Source organism: Vanellus vanellus (genome assembly GCF_965231255.1).
Source record: "Vanellus vanellus genome assembly, chromosome: 6".
Taxonomy (NCBI): domain Eukaryota; kingdom Metazoa; phylum Chordata; class Aves; order Charadriiformes; family Charadriidae; genus Vanellus; species Vanellus vanellus.
The window spans coordinates 33,664,447-33,685,844 of NC_138911.1; the positions used below are offsets into that span (position 1 = coordinate 33,664,447).

At 50.9% G+C, this 21,398-nt stretch overlaps 1 protein-coding gene across 1 annotated transcript in view; it reads right to left on the reverse strand.

The window, feature by feature from the left end:
• GALNT16 (polypeptide N-acetylgalactosaminyltransferase 16) overlaps positions 1-4,068 on the reverse strand; it is a gene marked incomplete at both ends in the record, with an annotated part of 75,427 nt that extends 71,359 nt beyond the window's left edge. Inside the window, one exon of the mRNA XM_082484832.1 lies at positions 3,853-4,068. Coding sequence (XP_082340958.1) covers positions 3,853-4,068 — 216 coding nt within the window. The remainder of the gene's footprint in view (positions 1-3,852) is intronic.
• Between the last annotated feature and the right edge of the window lie 17,330 nt (positions 4,069-21,398).

Below are 21,398 nucleotides of genomic sequence, written 5' to 3' on the forward strand. Positions count from 1 at the left end.
CATGGTGAATCATTAACCACCCGTACGTAGTCTGGAAACGATGCCAAAGCCCCTCCAGAAGACACACTGCACAGCTCCTGCCTCTGGGAAATTTCTGAGGAGGAGGAGACAACCTCCTGCCTGGGAGGGACAGAGAAGCACCCAGGGAAGAAGTCCATCCTCCAGAAACACCCAACACACAAACCAACTGCCAGAGGTCCCAGGGCTTCTCCTAATTGATAGGAAACTATGCTGTGCTCCAGAGAAAAAAATGCATTCCTACGACTGTGGTACTCATTCATGTTTCCACCCTCTGTGGCGGGTGGAAGGGGAAACACGCAGGGGCTCAGCGTGCCACCGAGGCAGCCCTGCCCTTTACCAATTTCTGCATTTTTATTTCAAGTATCTGTAGGACCTGTTTGGGGAGAGGCTATTGAAGAGAGCCCAAATGTCAAGATTTCTGGCTGCAAAACAGGGATCTGCAGGATCACCGTTAATGCATGAGCTGTTTCTGGGACACTGATCTCTGCTGGCTCAGCCCCAACTTTAATATCCAAAGATTTCCCTTGCTAACTCTAGGAGTCAGACATCCACATTTTAAGATTAAAGTTGTGCTAATAAACATGAGGTCCACGAATAACAAACCAGTTTGAAGCTGAGACTTGCAATTGACTATATTTTTTACCTGAGGTGATTTTTATTCTTCACTTTGGGAGAGAAGAAAGAAGAAAAGCACAAACCCAGAAAACACTTCATTTTTTAAAAACCATGCAATTCACCTTAATTTGCCTGGGATTTGAAATGTCACAGCATAGACGCAAGAGCAGAACTCTTGGACTCGCTCACCCAAAAGACGAGATTTTTTTTGTCCCAGAGAGAAAAGCAGCCAATTTTAGAAAACTAAGAAAAATATTTTCCAGAGACCCGTAAGTCACATGAGTCACCCTTATTTGCAGATGAGCCCAAACCTAAACCCCAACACCATCACTCATGCAGAGCAGAGGAAACCAAAAGCTGGATCAAAATGGGCCGCTTGTCTCAGTGGCTCTACAGAAGGCCAAGGGACGCGAGAAGCATGCGGAGCATAGGCACGCCTCCTCTTACACAAGACTGCCATTATACATTAAGTCAAGCAATCTGAGTTCGCGGGGAATGAACTCGGGGTCAAGGGCTCCGCACTGCAAAAGGACAGCTGTTCCTCTAAATGCATCATTTCTCCAGCGGTGTGGTCGAAATGGCAATTTCCCACACTGGCTGGGAGAGGGCGGTGGGCAGTGCCGCAGACCGCACACCGTGCAACCCAGGAGCCGGGGTAAGGATGCGTGCTGAGGACCGCTCCGCACAGCTATAGCCCCTGCGTAACCAGCCCCACAGGCTCACACGGACAACTCAGCCCAGGAGATCAACTGCTCAGACACCAGCTGGATGCCACCCACTGTGGGGGGGTGCTGCCCCCAGGCCCCCGCCAACCTTCCTGCCCTGCGCCCGCCTGCAGTCGCTTCCCTGCTTCCACCCCAGCAGCGCATGGCTCGTTATTCACCTCCCATTGATGCGAAGCCCGTTAGGCTCTGCGATAGCCATGCCGCTGCATACTTACAGCAGCACAGATACTGCATTTTACCAGCTCGCCTCTCACGGCAGCCCACCGGGCCCTTGGGAAGCAGCTCTGCACGCAGGAGGGGAAGCCCAGACACCACACAAAATCCTCCTGTTTCCCTTCTCGGTGCAAACGGATCGTGGCAGGATGTGGTACTTCCACCACACCTCCCTGTCAGGTGCATCAGGAGAGCATCCTCCTTCATCCCAGCCATTACTGCCGGGGGGACCAGGACTTACTCAGGGCATGCTGGCCCATCGTGGGACCCCAGTTACAGAGGGACAGGAGAGGCAAAGGATGATTATTTTTCCCCACTAAGGGATTTCAGGCATGGAGCAGAGCTGGGACACTTTACATCTTTCTGCGAGCAGGACCGGATTTGGAGCAGCTGTTGCATGGCACTATAGCTTGTAAGGAGAGGCTTTGTGGTTAGCCATGAGCACACACTGCCTCCCCCAAACAGCAGCAACATAACAACGTGCAGCACTGCCACAGCATCCTCCTCTCGAGGTTTTTAAGGTGCTTGGCAGACGAGATGGATTCACGTAACCTCACAAGCCCTCTGAGAGGGAGTAAAGTAAATGTAATAAAAAATGGAAGGGATAAGCAGGGGAATGGAGAAATAAAACTGCCAGAGCAGCATGTTCAAGCACGCGCAAGAAATCAGGGGCAGCTTCCCACAGCTAAAGTGGAATCCGACAGGTGGCAAGCACTCCAAATCCTCCGTTTGTTCGAGTCGGCCCTGGCCAGCCTGAGAGCGCTTCCCAGCGCGTCCTGAAGGGCTATGGCACTTGCACAGAGCTCCTTGCCCGGCAGGCACCGCATTCATTTCCACTCCTGCTCCGTCTGCAGAGGGTCTCACAGCAGAGCAGCCTGAACTCCTGGCAGCCCCCAGCCCTAATGAGCGGCAAAATAACGTCCTCGCTCAGCCCGAGAGCCTCGGTTTTGACTTTTGAGTTTCGACTGCTGCAAGCAATGGCCAAGGGTCTCAGCAGATGGATATTCCTCCTGCTGCCTGAGAGCTGGAGCTGCTCTGACAGCATTTTCCAAACATTCACGAGGCTTCCCAAACACCCCCCCCACACACACACACACACCTGCCACTCCCAGTTTACAGGTGGAGAAGAGAGAGAGACAGGCCAAAAATCCCAGCATCAGCTGAGGAGGGAAGCAGAGAGCCCCAGCACCCGGCCCCTGCTCCGACTCTGACCAGGCTGCTGCTTTTGTTTGCTTCCATGTGTGCATGACCAGCTGATAAATGGATTTGCAGCCAAAGAGTGACACGCAGTGCAGTTCCCGAATTGCTTCAGCTGGATCACTCCTGGGAATGGTATTGCTGGGCCACTTTTGCTCCAGGGGCTGGTTTATTTTTTATGAAGCTACTGCCTAGAGTTGGGAGAGCTATACTGACACTATTATACAGGCTGAAGGAGTACAAACCTCTTCCGTGGTAAGACCAGGAAGGTCCTCATCATCCTCAAGTCAGGAGCTCAATTTTATCACCCCGCCGAGCCCACAGATATCCAGGGAGGGCAGAGTTTGGGGCTTTGAAAGCAATTTAGAAGCAGCACATCAGGGCACTGCTACCAGCCCTTGGGTTAGCAAGGAGCCCCGAGGGCTCCTCTATCTCCCACCCTGCCCAAGCCCGAGCCCACTTCCAGACTGCCGTCTCTGGCTTAAAACAGACAAAACTCGGGAGCTGAGCCCAATTTCCCCTGTTTGGCAGCAAAAGCGGAGGGAGCGGAGGCAGAGGCTGGTACCAGCTGCACAGTCCCCCACTGCGAGAGCCGCTCACGTCCCCCCGGCCCGAAGCGCAGCGGCCGGCTGGCCAGAGCAAGGGCTTGTGAGAGGTCGTGGCTCTTACCTCATCCTGATGGGAAAAAACCGCGATCATATATGTATGTGTGTGTGTGTGTATGTATGTATGTATATATGCGCCTCCTGAATGAGAACCAAAAACCTTCCAGCTGTTTCACCCCCCTTTTCCCCAGCCAAGGGCAGCCGCTCCCCGCCGCCGGCGCGGTGCCCGGTCCAGCCGGCGGAGACAACTCGCCGAGACTTTCCCCGCGGCATCACTCGTATTCCCCCGTGGTTTTGCCCACCCTGCTCCCCGGCTGTAACGGCTGCCATGGCGACGAGCGCGAACGCTAAAATAAATACAAAGCAACCCCAAGGCAAAGCCAAGCCCTCCCCGCTCCCCTTCGCCCCCAACCCCCCTCCGAGCATCCCTCTCCGCCGCGGCAGGGCGGGATGCTGAGCGGCCGCCGCTCGCTCACCGTGAGGGGGATGGTCCTCTCCTCCCGGCGGAGCTCCAGCCTGCCGGCCGCCCTCTGCCCGCTGCGGGCGCTGCCGCTACCGCCGCCGCCGCCGCCGCCGGCGGACCTGCCGGCGGCCGCCGAGCGGGGCTTGTTGTCCTGCCATAAGTAGTAAAAAGTGCCCAGGATCCAGGCGACGGTCAGGATGGCGATGGCATTGGCCCGGATCCTCCTCATGCCGAGCGCCCCGGGGGAGCCTGGGAGCGCTGCCTCGACGGGCAGGGGCGGCTGCGGGAAGAAGGAGGGGAGAGGAGGAGGAGGAGGCGGCGGAGCGGCGGCTGCTGCCCCCGCACCGCTCCGGCCCCGGCCCCGGCCCCGCACCGCCCAGCCGCCGCCGCCGGGTCCTAACGCCTCGTCCGTCCCCCCCGCTCCGCCGCAGGGGGCGGAGGGCTCCGCGCTGCCGCCTCCTCCTCCTCCTCCTCCTCTTCCTCCCCGGCGGGGGGAGCAGCCGGGCCGCGGCTGGCCGCTGGCCGGCTCGCCTGCCTGGGTGCCGCTCCGAGGATGCGCCCCGGCTGGGGCGGGGAAGGGGGGTGGCAGCCCCCCCGGGGGAAGCGGGTGCTCCGGTGTGGCGGCAGGGCCCCCGTGGGGGGAGTGGGTGATGCGGTCTCAGCCCCACCAGGCAGCTGCTTGGGATGATGGTGCACAGCAGCCTGCCCTCCTGCACCGCTAGCCCAGCTCCCTGCCCTCGGTGGCCCCAGCGCAGAATCACAGAATGGTCAGGGTTGGAAGGGACTTCTGGAGATCATCTAGTCCAACCCCCCTGCCAGAGCAGGGTCACCTACAGCAGGTTGCACAGGACAGCATCCAGAAGGGTTTTGAATGTCTCCAGAGCAGGAGATTCCACCACCTCTTTGGGCAGCCTGTGCCAGTGCTCTGCCACTCTCAAAGTAAAGAAATTCCTCCTCGTGTTTAGATGGGACTTCCTATGTTCAAGTTTGTGCCTGTTACCTCCTGTTCTATCACTGGGCACCACTGAAAAAAGACTGTTCCCATCCCCCTGGCACTTTCCCTTTAAGTATTTATAAGATCTCCCCTCAGTCTTCTTTTCTCCAGACTAAAAAGCCCCAAGTGCTTCAGCCTTTCCTCATAAGAAAGATGCTCCAGTCCCCTAATCATCTTTGTAGCCCTTTGCTGGACCCTCTCCAGCAGTTCCCTGTCCTTCTTGAACCGGGGAGCCCAGAACTGGACACAATACTCCAGATGTGGCCTCACCAGGGCAGAGTAGAGGGGGAGGATAACCTCCCTCAGCCTGCTGGCCACACTGTCCTTGATGCACTCCAGGATGCCATTGGCCTTCTTGGCCACCAGGGCACATTGCTTGCTCAGCGTGCCCCAAAGGACTATAACAGTAACAGTGGTAATTAGTCCAAGCTGCACAGTCCACAACTGTCCCAGTGGTACAAGTGACCACTTTGCCATAAGGCAGGTATACCGTGGCACCTCATGGCACAGGGGATCGAGGCACCCACCCCATGGAGATGGGCGCATCCCTGGAGGCATCTCGCACTGAAGCCCTGGGGATTCACAGAAGCAGGTCACTTGGATGACAGTGGAGCTGCCCAAGCACCCGCTCCCATCACTGCTACACACAACCGCCTGCCCGGCCATCACACACGGTCACATGAGGGCTGGGCGCCTGGTGAGCTCTACAGCTACAAGGTCTTCCGAGCCCCATGGGAGGGGAAGTGCAGGAGTGGAGAGGCAACGATGATACAATTCTGCATCACAGGGCATTGCCAAAACTGTAGCCGTAAAAAGCTCACCGAATTCAGCCCCGTGGCAGCTTAGGCAACCGACTGTCCAGCTTGTGAAACCAAGCTACATTTAAGCATAGTGCAGCTGCTATGCAACTAGGGCTTAAGGGCTTGAGAGAGCTGGAGGAGGTACTGAGAAAACTCTACCAGTGAAGACGAGTTTTTAGAGAATGTGGGTGCCTCCAAGGCACCTGACGAGGGGATTAAAGGATTTGAATTACAGTGCAGAAAACAGCAGCAGGGCTTCTAAATGACTTTTTTGCCTACTTTCCTCCTGGCCAAATCCCTCTAAATGTAATTACAACCCGCCCTGCTAAATTGCCATTTCAGGTTTACCTGCGCACCGCTCGTTTCCTGAAGCACAGCACAGTATGGAATTCATCCGTCAGATTTGTAGTGCACTCGCACTCATGGCAGAAAGCTACTGCTAGGACCACCTTCTCCCAGGGCTGCAGCATGGCTCCACACCGACCTCTCTGCAAAGCACACTGCACTCCTCGTGCAGAAAGGTGTTACAAAGCATCTTACATCCCACCAGGCACCTTTCCCAGTAACCCGTCAACCACCCGCAGCTTCCCAGGCCAGCTGATCGTAGCCAGCAGCAAAGGGAAGTCTGAGACACTCAAGGCAAAACCAAAGTCTTCCAAGAGATCAACAAAAATGTAATTAGTCCAAACTGCCCAGCCCATGTCTGTCCCAGTGGTGTGAGCAACCCATGGAACCCAGGCTCCCACTGTTTTCGGTCTCTTTCACAGTCCTACAAACAAAAGGGTGGCTGCTCTCCTCTGTGGGTTTGGACCCAGCAGCTGCCCAGGTTGCAGAGGGACGTGAAGAGAGGCAGAGGATTCAGAAAAGGGAAAGACACATAAGAAAGACATGTTCGTGTCCCTGCCCCTTACACTGTCTGCTTTTTCACCACTGTGTAGATCATACCAGACTTTGCTTGTTTCCTTCTGAGTCTTTTCTCACTATTGTGTGAGATTCACTACAGAAAAGCAAGTCACTCAAACACTGATGGAGAAACGCATGTGAACCAGGAGAAAACCCTCTGTCCCAACACTTGAACTAAACAGACCACCTTCTCCTGCCTTTCCAAGCATGTTGCTTACCCCTTCTACTGCAGCTGTTCATTTTCTTCGTCCGTTGTCCTCCCTGCTAGCACACCTGCTATCTGTCTCCATTGCCTCCCCACACCACGTTTCAGCACTTCCAATCATCCTGATGGTGTTCCCCACCCCACAAGTACCTCAGCCTCCACCAAACCTCTAATATATGAGAAGTTCCCCCTGTGAGGTCAGCCCAACATCTCCTCTTTTCTGCTGAGGTTCCCCAGGGAACCCAGTTCCCTGACTCTTCAGATTCTCCAGGGACAACATCATTTTAAGCACCCTTCCCCTTCCAGAACAAACACCACCTTTTGGGGAAAGGTGCCTCACACTTTATTCCCTATGCAGGACAAGGGCCGGAGGAGCCCTATATTTTCACAGCATTACCACTTCACTTTTGCAAGTGCAGTCTAACATTTGCCATCTGCTAATAAATGCCAGAACCTTGTCTGTACTACAATCCAGGCTCACACTCTGAGGGTTGGCCCCAGCCTCCCCCTGCCTGGAGCAGCCATGGACAGCTATGCTAAGTGGGTGCAAAGCACTGCCAGGTGAGCAAGGGAGCAGAGTAATCTGCGTTTCAGAACTGCAGTCATAGAACCATAGAATGGTTTAGGTTGGAAGGGACCTTAAAGATCATCCAGTTCTAACCCCCCTGCCATGGGCAGGGACACCTCCCACTAGACCAGGCTGCTCAAAGCCCCATCCATCCTGGCCTTGAATACTTCCAGGGATGGGGCATTCACAACTTCCCTGGGCAACCTGTTCCAGTGCCTCACCACCCTCACAGTAAAGAATTTCTTCCCAATATCTAATCTAAATCTACCCTCTTTCAGTTTAAAGCCATTAGCCCTCGTCCTATCACTCACTGCATGCCTTATAAAAGTCCCTCCCCATCTGTCCTGTAGGCCCCCTTTAGGTACTGGAAGGCTGCAATAAGGCCTCCCCAGAGCCTTCTCTTCTCCAGGCTGAACAGCTCCAGCTCTCTCAGCCTGTCTTCATAGGAGAGGTGCTCCAGCCCTGCGATCATCTTTGTGGCCCTCCTCTGGGCCCACTCCAACAGGTCCATGTCCTTATGTTGAGGGCTCCAGAGCTGGATGCAGTACTTCAGGTGGGGTCTCACAAGAGCAGAGTAGAAGGGCAGAATCACCTCCCTTGACCTGCTGGCCATGCTTCTTCTGATGCAGCCCAGGATACAGTTGGCCTTCTGGGCTGTGAGTGCACATTGCCAGCTCTTGTTGACCCTCTCATCAGCCAACACCCCCAAGTCCTTCTCCTCAGAGCTGCTCTCAACCCATTCTCCGCCCAGCCTGTATTTGTGCTTGGGGTTGCCCCGACCCAGGTGCAGGACATTGCATTTGGCCTTGTTGAACTTCATGAGGTTGGCACTTGCCCAGCTCTCCAGCCTGCCCAGGGGAACGTGCCAGCAGAGAGCTTGGCCTGTGTTGGCACTTAACCTCCATGCATACATGCAGGGAGCCGGGCAGGGCTCTGCCCACGGCAGGGTTCAGCAAGCAGCTGCTGGCACCCAGCTGGCCCTCATCTCTGGAAGTACCTTACATATCAGCCTTGAAAGCTGACCATGTGCTGTTGGCTGCTCCCAGTCACTAGTGAGCTCATGCTCCTGGAGAGGAGGCTCTCGAGCTCTCAGAAGTGCTTTCTCGTGTCTGCAAAACACGCTGCTGAGCCCTCTTTGCTATTCTGCCCCGTCACATCCTGTGATTCCCAGAGCATTGCCAGCAGTGCAGAGAACAGCACAGAAAATCCAAAACCTCGGAGTTTACTTGTATTACCTGGGTAATGTGACCTGCTGACAACTTACACAAGTGACAGGAACCTTCCTGTGCAGAATGACTACTTTCCTTCACTAAATCAATTCATTAATTACAAGAAAAACACAACCCAGATAAATGAATCCTTTCATTTGAAGACTCCAAATCCCTTTCACTGTATGGCCTGTAGGTAAGTGTCAGAAACAAGCGGAGAGCTCTGTAGGCAAGATTCAGCAGAGCCCCGAAAAGCTCTGATGTAGGAAGGACAAGCTGAAGTTCAAGGGGTCTTTCTCCCAGGACAAAGTAGCTGTTACTTCTCTCTCCCTCCAGGAGTCAGCCCCAGACCACACGTGTGTTCCTGCAGAAATGCAGCCAGAGCACGGGGTAGGGAAGCTCTGCTCTAGCCCACAGCCCCACCAAAAGCACGGGGTTACCCACCCTCAGAGCTGTTTGCAGAGTACCCAGTTCAGCACAGATAACCCAGATTTGCAGAGAGCCATTATTTACATCTCTTAAGCTTTGGGACCTATTTGAGCTGGAAAGGGAGACAGGACCTTCAGCACAGCTCCAGCAGGAAAGACATGTACTTTTGCCACACCAGGCTTCCACACACTTTGAAAGTGTCTCCACAGTGTTGTTTCATCTTCAGGGCCCAAATACGTCACTGCGGGATGACCAGCTCCCAGGTCTGAGCTATTCGTACCCAAGGTCCTGTGTTCCGCAGCCAGAATTTGCAACGGTTTCACCTTTGACTGCAGAGCTTTGCTCCAGAATCTCATCTTTCTTTTAAAAGATAGTACCTTGCTAGGCTTATATATCTACAGGGATCTCTGAAAATATAAATAGTTCCAGTATAGCTGTACTGTAAGCTGCAATGGTGCACACAGGTATTGAAGCAGCCCCATCAGAGACAACAAGAGTACCAGAGGGAGTCTGGCACAGAGATCTCTAACTCAACGCAGCCTGCGATGTAGGCATAGAATGAATATTAACAGTGATAACACTTCACTGCTGATCTTTGCAAAAGCATCGGCTAATTCAATAAATGCCCTAAGAGAAGTGACCTGAGAAACATAATGAACTAAACAAATCAAGATTATACAAACCTCACAGCAGAATTATGGGGTCTTACCACCACACTTACCTTTTTCAGTTTCCTCTATAGCTGTTACTTCCATGTTAGAGATACTAAGTTTTTTCTTATTTTGTGAAAAACTTTGTACAGTTTTGGACAGTGGAATAATATAAGACACCCCTCGACAATTCAGGTGGCTGGTCCTTTAACATAAGCATAGGCTGTTTAGTGAGTAATCTGGATACAGAAATGTGAGGGAGGAATATGACCGGCTACACGGAAGAAGTTTATGTACGGTGTTAGGACTCTTATCTTCTTTATTATCAACAAGGCCTTAATCTGTGTCACCATCAATGGAAAGAGATCTCCTAGAACCATGAAAATTAAAAAGTGCATTTGAGAAACCAATTTTGCGTCTTTGTGATGTTGGCAACAACACCCAGGAAAGCAGATCCGGTGTCCCAAATTGGCCAGATAGAATTAAGATCTTTGTTGCAGGGGAAGGAAAGACAAGCATTGTCCAGACTTGTCTTCAAAAAATAAGTGAAGTGTGGCTGCTTTCTAGTTATAGTGAGACAAAGTGCATGCTTTTGCAGTCATCTGACATAAAATGTAGCTAAGCTTTCAACTATGAAACATCTGGAGAACACCAAACGGTTTTTCTTAGCACTACTGTGATCTGAGAAATCAGGTCCGCTGTATTTTTGGCCTTCGGGCATGGAAGTGCCATCTGAACCATGAACATAATGTCTGTCTAGACTCTGGAAACAGTTTGAACAAAGTCATCCAGAGTTTAGCTAAGAACATTTAAAGAAAATGAGCATTAGGGTTTAGGGGCTGGAACAGGTGTATTGGGTTTGTGTGGCAAAGTTTTGGTAGCAGGGGGGCTACAGAGGTGGCTTCTGTGAGAAGCTGCTAGAAGCTCCCCCTACGTCAGACAGAGCTGATGTCAGCCGGCTCCAAGAGGGACCCGCTGCTGGCCAAGGCTGAGCCCATCAGCGACGGCGGCAGCATCTCTGTGAGAACATATTTAAGAAGCAAAAAAAATACCTGCGCAACAGCAACCAGGAGAGAGGACTGAGAGTAACAGCTCTGCAGATGCCAAGGTCACTGAACGAGGGGGAAGAGGTGCTCCAGGCGCTGGAGCAGAGATTCCCATGCAGCCCATGGTGAAGACAGTGGTGAGGCAGGCTGTCCCCCTGCAGCCCATCAAGGTCCACAGTGGAGCAGATATCCACCTGCAGCCCGTGGAGGACCCCACGCCAGAGCAGGTGGATGCCCAAAGGAGGCTGTGACCCCATGGGAAGCCTGCATTGGAGTAGGCTCCTGGCCAGGACCTGTGGTCCCATGGAGAGAGGAGCCCACGCTGGAGCAGGTTTGCTGGAAGGACTTGTGACCCTGTGGAAGGGACACACACTGGAGCAGTCTGTTCCTGAAGAACTGCACCCTGTGGAAGGGACCCATGCTGGAGCAGTTTGTGAAGAACTGTCTCCCGTGGGAGGGACCCCATGCTGGAGCAGGGGAAGAGTGTGAGGAGTCCTCCCCCTGGGGATGAAGGAGCAGCAGAGACAATGTGTGATGAACTGATGATAACCCCCATTCCCCGTCCCCCTGTGCTGCGTGAGGGGAGGAGGTAGAGAAAAATCAAGAGTGAAGTTGAGCCCGGGAAGAAGGGAGGGACAGGGGGAAAGTGTTTCAAGATTTAGTTTTTATTTCTCATTACCCTGCTCTGATTTGATTGGTAATAAATTAAACTAATTTTCTAAACTAATAAAATTAATATACTAATAAAACTAATTTCTAAACTAATAAATTAAACTAATTTTCCCCAAGTCGAGTCTGTTTTGCCCATGACTGTAACTGGTGAGTGATCTCACTGCCCTTATCTTGACCCACGAGCCTTTTGTTATAATTTCTGTCCCCTGTCCAGCTGAGGAGGGGAGTGGTAGACCAGCTTTTGGTGGGCACCTGGCACCCAGCCAGGGTCAACCCACCACAAAAGATCATGCTCCAGAGAGAAACGAGAGTGGCACATTAATCTGCTGGGACAAGAGAACTTGCTCAGGGAAAGGCAGCTCTGCTTGTCCATAGCTGGCCGGGAGCTGAGCTCCACCTTGCATGAAAGTCCTGTGCACCCAGCTGGGCTCCTGCCTGCTCACTACGTGTGTTCTGGACTGAAGATCCAGAAAGTCGTGCATTTTAAAGTCACGAGGGACAAGGGCATAAGCACGGCTTAGCTCCATATAGCCCTCCAGCTGCAGGAGTTCCTTCTTTTAATTCTTACTCCAAAGCACATCCATACACACAGCTGAGTCAGCTCTTTTACTTTCCTTAGCTAAGCCTCTGTCACAGCTCCTAGCTAAATTACACAAGGGAAGAACAGCCTAAGTTCAGGCATTTTTCATAAGAGACTGCTCCTCAAAGAGCTCTTTCTGCAGGGGCAGAGCAGGGTGCCCAGGAGAAGGTGAGACATCTCAAGATGGTTTTCTCTGAACTTGCTGCCACCAAGTGGCTCCTTCCTCCACCTCTGGCCCATCCCTGGGCTGGACACTCACTCTCCTTGACGAAGCTTTTCCCAAGCAGGGTCAGTGGTCTGCTTCCAGGTCAGGAATAGGTGGGTAGGAGCGGGTGAAAACAATTTACCTATAGAAGGGAGAGGACTCAGAGCTCATCCCTGATTTCAATTCAGGAAAACTCCAGGAAAAGGAGGGAGAAGGGGAAATGTTTGTCCCAATGGGCAGAAAGAGCTGAACTCCTTTCCCTGTAATGGATGAAAGGCCCCTCTGACATCCATAACATCTCACTGTGCTCTTCATCCAGATCCCAATCATACCCCTGCAAACCTCCGAGACATGTTCACCCGTGCCGTAATGCCAAGATGGCAAAGTGTGTGCTGCTGTCTCCCACCATGTGGTTGTTGAAAAGAAAAAGAAACATGTTATCTGCATTGCTCATCTACATTGGCCAAATTCCTAAACTGCCTGAAATATTCTCCTTGTCTGAAAAAGCTTTCTCATGCTGGTCAGAGGGCGTGGGTATGTGTGTGGGTTTCTGAAAATCCATGTTGCTGTGCCTCAGGTCATATATCACCCTCCACATCCTTGGCCTCTAGTCACCACTGGGAAACTACGTGGTGGGCCACAAGTCCAACAGCTAGTCTTCATCATGCCCTGCCTACAGCTAGATACTGCTCAGGCACTCTCCAGCCCCCCACCACCTATGCCATGGCCACAGGCACCGTAGAAAGCCCAGACAGACAAACCACTCCCCTGGCAGCGGCTCCATCCTTAATTTATCTTGATGCCCAATCAGAATAGGCACAGAGGGCAGATGCCAATTATTTCTGCATTTAACAGAAGATAAGTTGCCTAGGGTGGCATATACGCTAAGCAGGACAGAAATACCTTCTGGCTCACTGTTTCTGGCCAGCACGCAAACAGTAAGGTGGTGGAAGGGAGTGACTCACGGCCAAGTTAAGGCAAATAGCATATAGTTAACTGGGAACTAGGATTTCAGTTGCTTCCAATTGTACAGTTAAACATTAAGAAGTGCTATTTAAGGTCACTGTAACCTTAACGTTATTTTCATGAGTGTGTTTCTTAATGAAAATGGGAGCATAGAGAAGAATTCCCAATAAGCTGTAATTAACAGTTCCAAATTGCACTTGTGCTCTTCAAGTACGAAGAGAAAATCATCTGCTGAAAGGCAAACAGCGGCAAGATGAATCTCCTTTGACAGCATGGAGGAGCCAGGAAAGTCTTTAGAGATGGTTAGCCAAGATTCAGGGCACCCCTTGTCCCCCTTGGGAGACAATCCCATTAACCCTCTCTGAGCCAGGTAACCCACCTGTCTGCCACCGCAGAGTAGGTGCAGCCTTAGTGAGGAGTGGGGTCGTGGCAGAATCAGGCAGGAGCTCTCAACAGCACCAAAAAACGCTCTAAATTCATGCACCCATTGTGCAATTTTTTAGAACTGTAGAAACAGAATAAATATTTAAGTAGCAATAATTACATATTAATACAACTTATTAACTAGAAGATCCACTTATAATCAACTTGATTCACTTTATGAGACTGACATAAATTTTCACTCTCCCTCCTACCACTTTTCTTATCTCCTTTTCTCAACCCAAATCATTTGCTTCTCTTTCTTGCCGCATCTTTTCTAGGGCACGGATTTATTTCCCACCTTTATGGTAAAGCACGTAGCCCTTTTTCTGGTGCTCAGAATTAATTAACAATAAAATCCTTTTATTACGATCTGACGACAATTTGCTCTCCTTTATTGGCAGCCCATCCCAGTGCTGACTGTGACCTGAACTGCAATTTAATCCTCATAGAAATTCAAAGCTTTTACAGCTCAATGTAGCTACCAGGTTAGTGCTCATAACAGTCCTCTTGGCTGCAAAGCAGAAGCAGCTTGAAATGCTCATCTGGCAAAATGATGAAACTCCTGTCTTCCAGTACAGAAGAATTCCATGTGAAAACACAATCTGGGAAATAACCTGTGAAAAATATCCTACCCAGTTTCTCACTCATCCCATAAAAGGGGCTTGCACCTTGCACAGCCAACTGGGTTCGAGTCGAATGCAATGAAAAATGCTTAACCTTCCTAAAAGTCGCAGCAATGTGTTTATTTTTGAAGCTCTGTCACTCAAAATAGCCTAGATAATTAATCAAAAACGTTCCCAAACATTCCAGCCCTGGCACTAAGCGTGAGAAACTCCAGGCTGTGTGGAGCCCAGAAATAGGAGCCACAGATCTGTCAACTCCAGAGGCACTGCAGTGCCCCTGCAGCGAGGCTGATCCCGTAATCTCTGCCTGCTGGCATTGAGATCTATCTCCAGGTGGCACCCAGAGAGTGTAAAAAAGCGAGGGCAGATGCTGGAGTCCAGAGGACATGAGGCATCCCTGCAATGTCAGGAGTAAGATCCAGGCAGATCAACATGATGCTCGAGATTTATCAGTTTCTACCTTTTCCACCTGGAACATCTTCACTCCCAGGGAGGTGGGAGAAGGGCACTTCAAGGATGGCAAGAATATTTATTGAAATTATAGCCCTGGTGGAACTACGACCAATAAAACCTGCTGACCTGCACAGGCCAGCAAGCGGTTACATCAGTCTGGAAGACACCAGGGCACTCCATGGGACAATGCATAGACACCTCCATCAATACGGCACCATTTCTAATTTAAGAATAAGGTACTCGGTGTGAGCCTGGCAGCATCCCTTTCCATTGCGATCGCTTTAAACAACGATCCAGGTATTGCTAAGCTCCCACAAACACGTCGCTAACTTATTTTGAAGCTCTTGCAGAAGCAGAGCTGCTGTCCTCTCGTGACTTTATAAAGTCATCCAGCATGGGAACCCCTCGCACTGGGATCACGCAGGGCCAGTCGCTGCGGATGAGAAACCCTCAGCAGTGACAGCTCTGCCTGGCAAGACTTGGCAATTAAATCCCTGCACAACTCCAGCCCCCCGGCCTCTGCCGGCGGTGGGACAGGTCAGCAGCCAGCGTGTGACATATCCACCCCTCCTCGCTCAGCTCTTCTCATTCATTTTGGTGGGGTTTCAGTATTAGCATTCACTGTTCCTCTCCCACATTGGGGTTAAGCACTGAGGCAGCGCGGGAGGATGAGAAAGCCAGGCTGACCTGTGCCGTATTGTGACCCAGAATTAATGAAGCACAAAAAGTACAACAACAGTTGGGGTGGCGAGAGAAGCACTGGCAGGAGCCACCTCCTTGAAGGCAGCTGCGATCTCAGGGCAGGTACACATAACCTCCTTAGACTGATGCTGCGAGGTCCTGGGAGCGCTTGGCTCTAGCTGAAGGTGATGAGGGTTTGAGGGAACCAAGTTCACATCATCCCTGTTTGGCATCTCTGCACTTGCAGGTCCTTTCCAGCCCCGAGTCCTGCAGCAGGCACATGGCCATTCCGATTTGCTGATCAGGCCCCAGAGAACAAAAGGAGATTCGGAGGTGCAAGCCTGAGGGCAGAGTTTTCCTCCAAAGCTCCCCAGTGCTGGTGTCCGAGCCGACAGCCTCACCGTGAACATACCTGACACCAGGGACTATCTATCACAAAACATCCCAAAGGACTGCTAGAAAATGTATCATTTGGCACATCGCCAGTAAAGCCTATCTTATGTTCTTGCTAAGTGAAACCAATGGTTCATTTCACCCTATCACCCTGTCTCCAGCAGCGGTCAGAAGAGATGCTGCCTAGGGAGAGCTCATAAACCTGGCCCCTTCCTGCAGCCCGTGCCTCTCCTATTCCCCTGGGATACCTGCCCCTCTCATACGGGATGCTGGCGGGTACAGTCCTGCTATTTCCCATAGAATCTGTTTATGGCAACAGAGCCCATAAATTATGTAATCGCCTTCTTAACCTGTCAACAGCGTCTCTTTCCCCTATCTCCTGTGACAGCAAGGTCCAACACTTCACTGCTCACTGTGCAACAACACTTTGTCTTTTACCTGTTGGAAAAGAACCTCCTCCAGGCTCCACCAAGTGCCCCCTGGTCCCAGAGCTGTGGGACTTGGTACATGGGAGCTCTCCATCCACCCTATCCACCGCCTCCATGACTTGTCCTCTCTGCCAGCCTTCCCCTTCCCCAAATAGAGCAGTCCCAGACTTTTTGTCTTTCCTTGAAAGGCAAGGTGCTTCATCATTAAGAAGCCATTTTTATAACAGCCACTGTATAATAAAGAAATGAACTAGAGATTACATTTGTAAAAGCAATAGGGAAGGTCAGATTCATATTCTATAAATATTCACATTTTAGGACAAACATTTTTTTCCTCCCTAAAGGTGAATACTTTTGAAGTGCTGAACAAAATGACCTTCACGACTTTTGCACAGAAAAGGAATTGGAATTATGAAGTAAGAGATTTCGCTGTTTAAAAAATGACCCCTCGTTTTTGCTCATAATTGTCTCCAATACCTGAATGGAAGGCTTGGCAATGAGGACCTGTCACCGTGGGAGCACAGCAGCCAGAAAAAGGAGTGAGAAATGGGAGAAACTGCTTAAGCCGCTGTGAGTAGAAATGGTACTCTCTCGTTTGAACGCTTGCGTGTCTGCAGAGATGCTCAGCAACGTCACTGCAGCATTTTCAGATGCAGATACGTCCTTGCGTGCATACACATGTATGCACATGTGTTTCACACGCTTAGATTAGTTTCGAGACTAGCTCGAGTTTGCAGCAGACACTACTTTCTCTGATGCTGGCTGAAGACAAGGAAAATATCTCCCACAGGAGATAAGAGCCATCGTAAGGCTGACCATTTCTGTTTGAAGGTCACAGCAAGATCAAAGAAATGTGCCACCTCTAGCAAATATATAACCACTTACGTGTGTAATTCCTCTACAAGTGTGTCCACTGCACAATACCTTTTTCTGCAGAGAGAGGATGAAAAAGCCTGTGTGCAACAATTATGACCATATTGCTTAATGGCCTACTGAAGAACACTTACGGGTTATTTTAGTGCAGTAAAATCTATACAGACAAAAATAACCATATTGATAGGCCCAAGCTTTAAAGCCCCATGTACAGCTGGGTGCAATCTCAGCCTGCAGACAGTTACACTGCCGTACATCAGCACGACAGTGGCATTTCATGCTCCATCGCCTGGCTCTTTCCTGCTCCAAGCCGCCATCTCAGCCAGGCAGGCTCTGTCCCAGCCCCAGCACGGGGCGAGCTCAGACCCCGCCATTGCAGCACCTCAAACACGCACCGGGCCCTCACGCAGTACTGGTGTCTCCATGGGTGGGAGGCAGCTCTTCCCTCCCTGGCACCCCCAGGGGCAGCTGAGGGCAGCAGGCACAGGGCAAAGGGGGAAGGAGGCACCAGGTTCCCCTTATCATCAGGTCCAGGGAGGAGCTCGCTGGGAGGACAGCTGTGGCAGGAGAGGACTGCTGTAACTTGTAGGGCCATTTGGTCCCTGCCAAGCTCTGGAGGACGGGGTGGCTCTGACAGGTTTCCAGCACTCAGGGACTTCTGCAACCCTCCCAAGATAATCCAGGATAAACCAGATTTTAAATAGATTTTCTTTCTTATTTCATTTTATCTCTTCTGCTCTCCAAACATCACATCCTCATTTGTCTCTGAAGGCTGTCGTGCAGAGGCTCTTTGTGTTTGGGATTTGCCCTGCCCAAAGATGGGCAGCTGCGCCAACCCCAGCAATGGTGGCTGCGCCCTCCAGGCTGTGGCCCACCCATGGTCACCCTCACCACCCCCCGAAAGTCAGCTTTGAAGCTTATCTTAAAAACTCGGTTCCTATGTCCAGGCTTATAAAGCATCTCCCAAGGCATTTCTTTCTCTTCCAGTGTTAGCAGTGAGACCAAGATCCAGATTTAAGACAGCTTGTTGTTCAAGAGCAAAGATCCAATGCCACGAGACTCTGCTCTGAGCAGTGGTGCCAAGGAGAAGAGCCACACTTCATACCTCTCAGCAGGGGCAGAGCGTGCTGCAGCTAATTATTTTCCAAGAACGGCCTGAGATTAAGCCCTTCTGATATTTGCAAGGAAAAACCTGCTTCTCATTCTTAAAGAGTATAAACAACCACGTTTGTTGAAAAGGAAAAATAGGAAGAGATGGAGAAAAAGGGAAACATGGATGTTTCCCATGATTGGAAAAGGAGGCTCATTCTGTTTCTCAGAAACTACCCTTGTAAATTGTCATTTTTGAGGTGCTTTACAACAAAAGCATCTGTAAATCAGAAAGCCAGCCGCTCTCCCCTCCTTCGCTAGCTCTTCTTTTTCTTGCAGAGGAGCTAATACACTCAAGCTGGGCCTGCCGAGTATAAATTTACCAGGACATTGTGAGGTTTTGGATTTGGGACTGAAGACGGTGTGGTTTTGCTCAGTACAGAGGCAGGGGTCAGATGGGAAGGTAGAATGGAGATTTCGGAGAGCCTAAGCTTTCCTCCACGTGAGGGATGTGGAGAGATGGTTAAAACTGAGGCCTCAGCACCCACGAGTCCCTCCAGTTTGGGAATGTACCTGTACCTTTCCCATGGACATTAACTCTCTGGAACCGCAAAGCTCAGTCAGCTGTACCCAGTGTGGGTTACAGGTTTCATCTGTAGGCAGATGTACCCCTATATTTTAGTCCAGTCATCACATCCCATGCACAAGTTTTTTGTTAACCCTATCAGGCATGGTGCTTTGCGGATCCAAAGGGACGGAAAATGCTTGCACAATGATGAATTGGAGAAGGACCGTGCATTACTGCAACACAACACGCAAGAGTCAGCTTGAAATATCGGGCTTTGTCCCTGGTCAGCCTCAGACTCCCCAGTCTCTCTTCTTGCTGAGAGATCAGCCCTCACATAAGCAAACTTTCCATTTAAAACCATATAAATAAATAAAAAGGACTTATTTGAAAGGATGCTGCCAGCCAAGTACGGATGAAGGCTATCTCATTAACACAGGCAGACCCTCGACAGCAGCCCAGGGGGGCTCTGTCACCATCACCCGGTGCTCTCCCCTCTGGCTGGGGGAGGCCACAGCCCCAGGGTGGAGCAAGGTGAGCCCACAGCACAGGGCAGAGGATCACTTTGAAGGACAGGGCAGCAGTTCTCAGCCTGGCCTGGGCAAAGGTCCCTTCTCAGCGGGTCCCAGCCAGACGCTCTGCCAGGAGCATCCCAAAATGGCTTTTTGTCTGTTCCAGTCATGCTTCGGGAGATGGACCCTGCATGGTGCACCAAGGTTTGGCCTGGCTTTAGCCACTTGTCTCTGAGGACACGTCATTGCAAATGGTCCACCAAGCAGAAAACCAGAGCTGGAGGGCCAGCCTGGGCAGGCTGGTGACACCCCTTATGCACAGCCCGCGACTGCTCCAGTGTGGCCATGTCAGCTTCCGTGCATCTGAATCTGTTCCTCCAGACCTGGGCTGCACGCCATTTTCCCCACAGCAGCTTAAAGAATAATTTAAATGAGTTCAAGCCTCTTGCTTTGAGCTATGTCTTAAACTGATTTAAAAGCATCAAATGAAACCAGTTTAAAGGCTGCCCCATGGCTGAAACGAGCACAGATTTGTGTGGCCATGATCTCACTACTGCCCTTGAAGCCTTAGTGTCCACCTGAACCTGGAGGTGGCCTTTGCTGATCTGTGACCAGCTCACGCAGTGATGAAGTGCAGAATGGTATGATGGCTATGGGGCAAATCGACCTTGTGTGTCCCCGTGCAGAGCAGAGGTGAGACACTGTCAGAAACACGCGTGTTTTCTCCAGCAGGTTGTATGTGCAGCAGAAGCAGGAGAGCAGTGTGGAGGGAGGGAAACCTGGCAAGGGAAGATGGACCAAGTTAAAACCAAACAGATGGAGAAGGATGAGGATTTGTAGAACAAGCCAGACAACTACCAGACTGAGGAAAGGAAAAACCTTAATGGGCCAGGAGAAGCAAATGCTCCCCTTCTTCCTATCTCCCTCCTCCTGCCTTCTCCTCCTTCAGGTTCTGGATCACAAAAAAAGAGCTAAGAATAAGCAACATGAAAGTGTAATCAACAGCGAAGGAAGTGTTTTCTGCTCACTAGCAGAAAACTAGCCCTGCCATTAAACGACACAGGTTGACAGCCTTTTGTGACATGAGGAAGTGGGAAATGAAAAGTCAGAGCCAGTAAAGCTGAGAATGACAAACGGGAATCCCAATGAAAATGACTGATGGATCTGGAAATGAAAGTGCAACCTCCTGGAGCCTCAGAGGGAGCCACAAAGAGAGACCACTGACCAGAGGAGCAATTTTGGGGAATGCCAGGAATTCCTTGGTCAGGTGTCCCGTGCATCGCAAGAAAAAGCCAGGAGGCTCTTCCCCTCATGGGCATGCTCAGCACTGCCCTGGCTGTTTCGGGACAAGCCTGCTGGAAAGAGGAAAAGAGCACAATCACCAGAGCGAGTGAAATTATGGTAAGGAAAAAGAGGGAGAAGGTAGAGTGCTCGTACTGCAGAGGGGGCAGGACAAAACTGAGGGCTGGTGAATCCAGGGTACCGCAGGAGAGGAATAAGGATGACAAAAGAGGTGGCTAAATCTAAATCCATCTAAATCTGAAGTTGTTTTAAATCATCTGCAGCGGAACTGATTTGTGATGACATCGGACCATGAGGTCATTGCCCATTCATCATGAACTGGGGCTCACCCAAATTTCCACGCATAGTTAGGCCACCGGCCACTACAGTATAAATAACAAAAATTGCCATTCATTTTTGGCTCAGACGCATTTCTTTCACTAATAAAACATTGAAACGAGCAACCTGGCACTGCTTTCCATGAACTAAACTGGGGCTGACCCTGCACATTCATCCAGGTGCCCATTTTTTGCCCTCAGACTGAGCAGAAGTCAATAAACAAGCTACAGACAGCACATCAAGATTTAGAAGGGTTTCCAGGTACTTCTGATCTTGTGCCTCTGCTGATTTTGTCATTTCTTGACCTCAGGGTCATGCTTTGCTGTGGATTTATTGAAGTCAGGAGTTCACAGCTTCAAGTAAGATTCAGAAGATAGTTTGGGGATGCCAGGGACGTCAGAAACGAAGAAGTGGGACAGACGCACCTTAAGAAAAGCACTTTCCTGCCCTCCCTGAAGAGTAAGCAGCTCCAGCTCTGAAAATCCTGTTCAGCAGCTCGGTGTCCTTAAAATGCCCCAGTCTCACTCTATTTTTGTGTGGGTTTTTTTGTTGTTGTTGTTGTAGTTGTTTTTTTTTTTCTAAAAAACTATTGTGCTGCATTTGGGAACCATTTTTTCCAGCACTGTCCCACTGTTTGCAGCTATGCTGTGCTTGAGGTGCAATGCCCTACCAC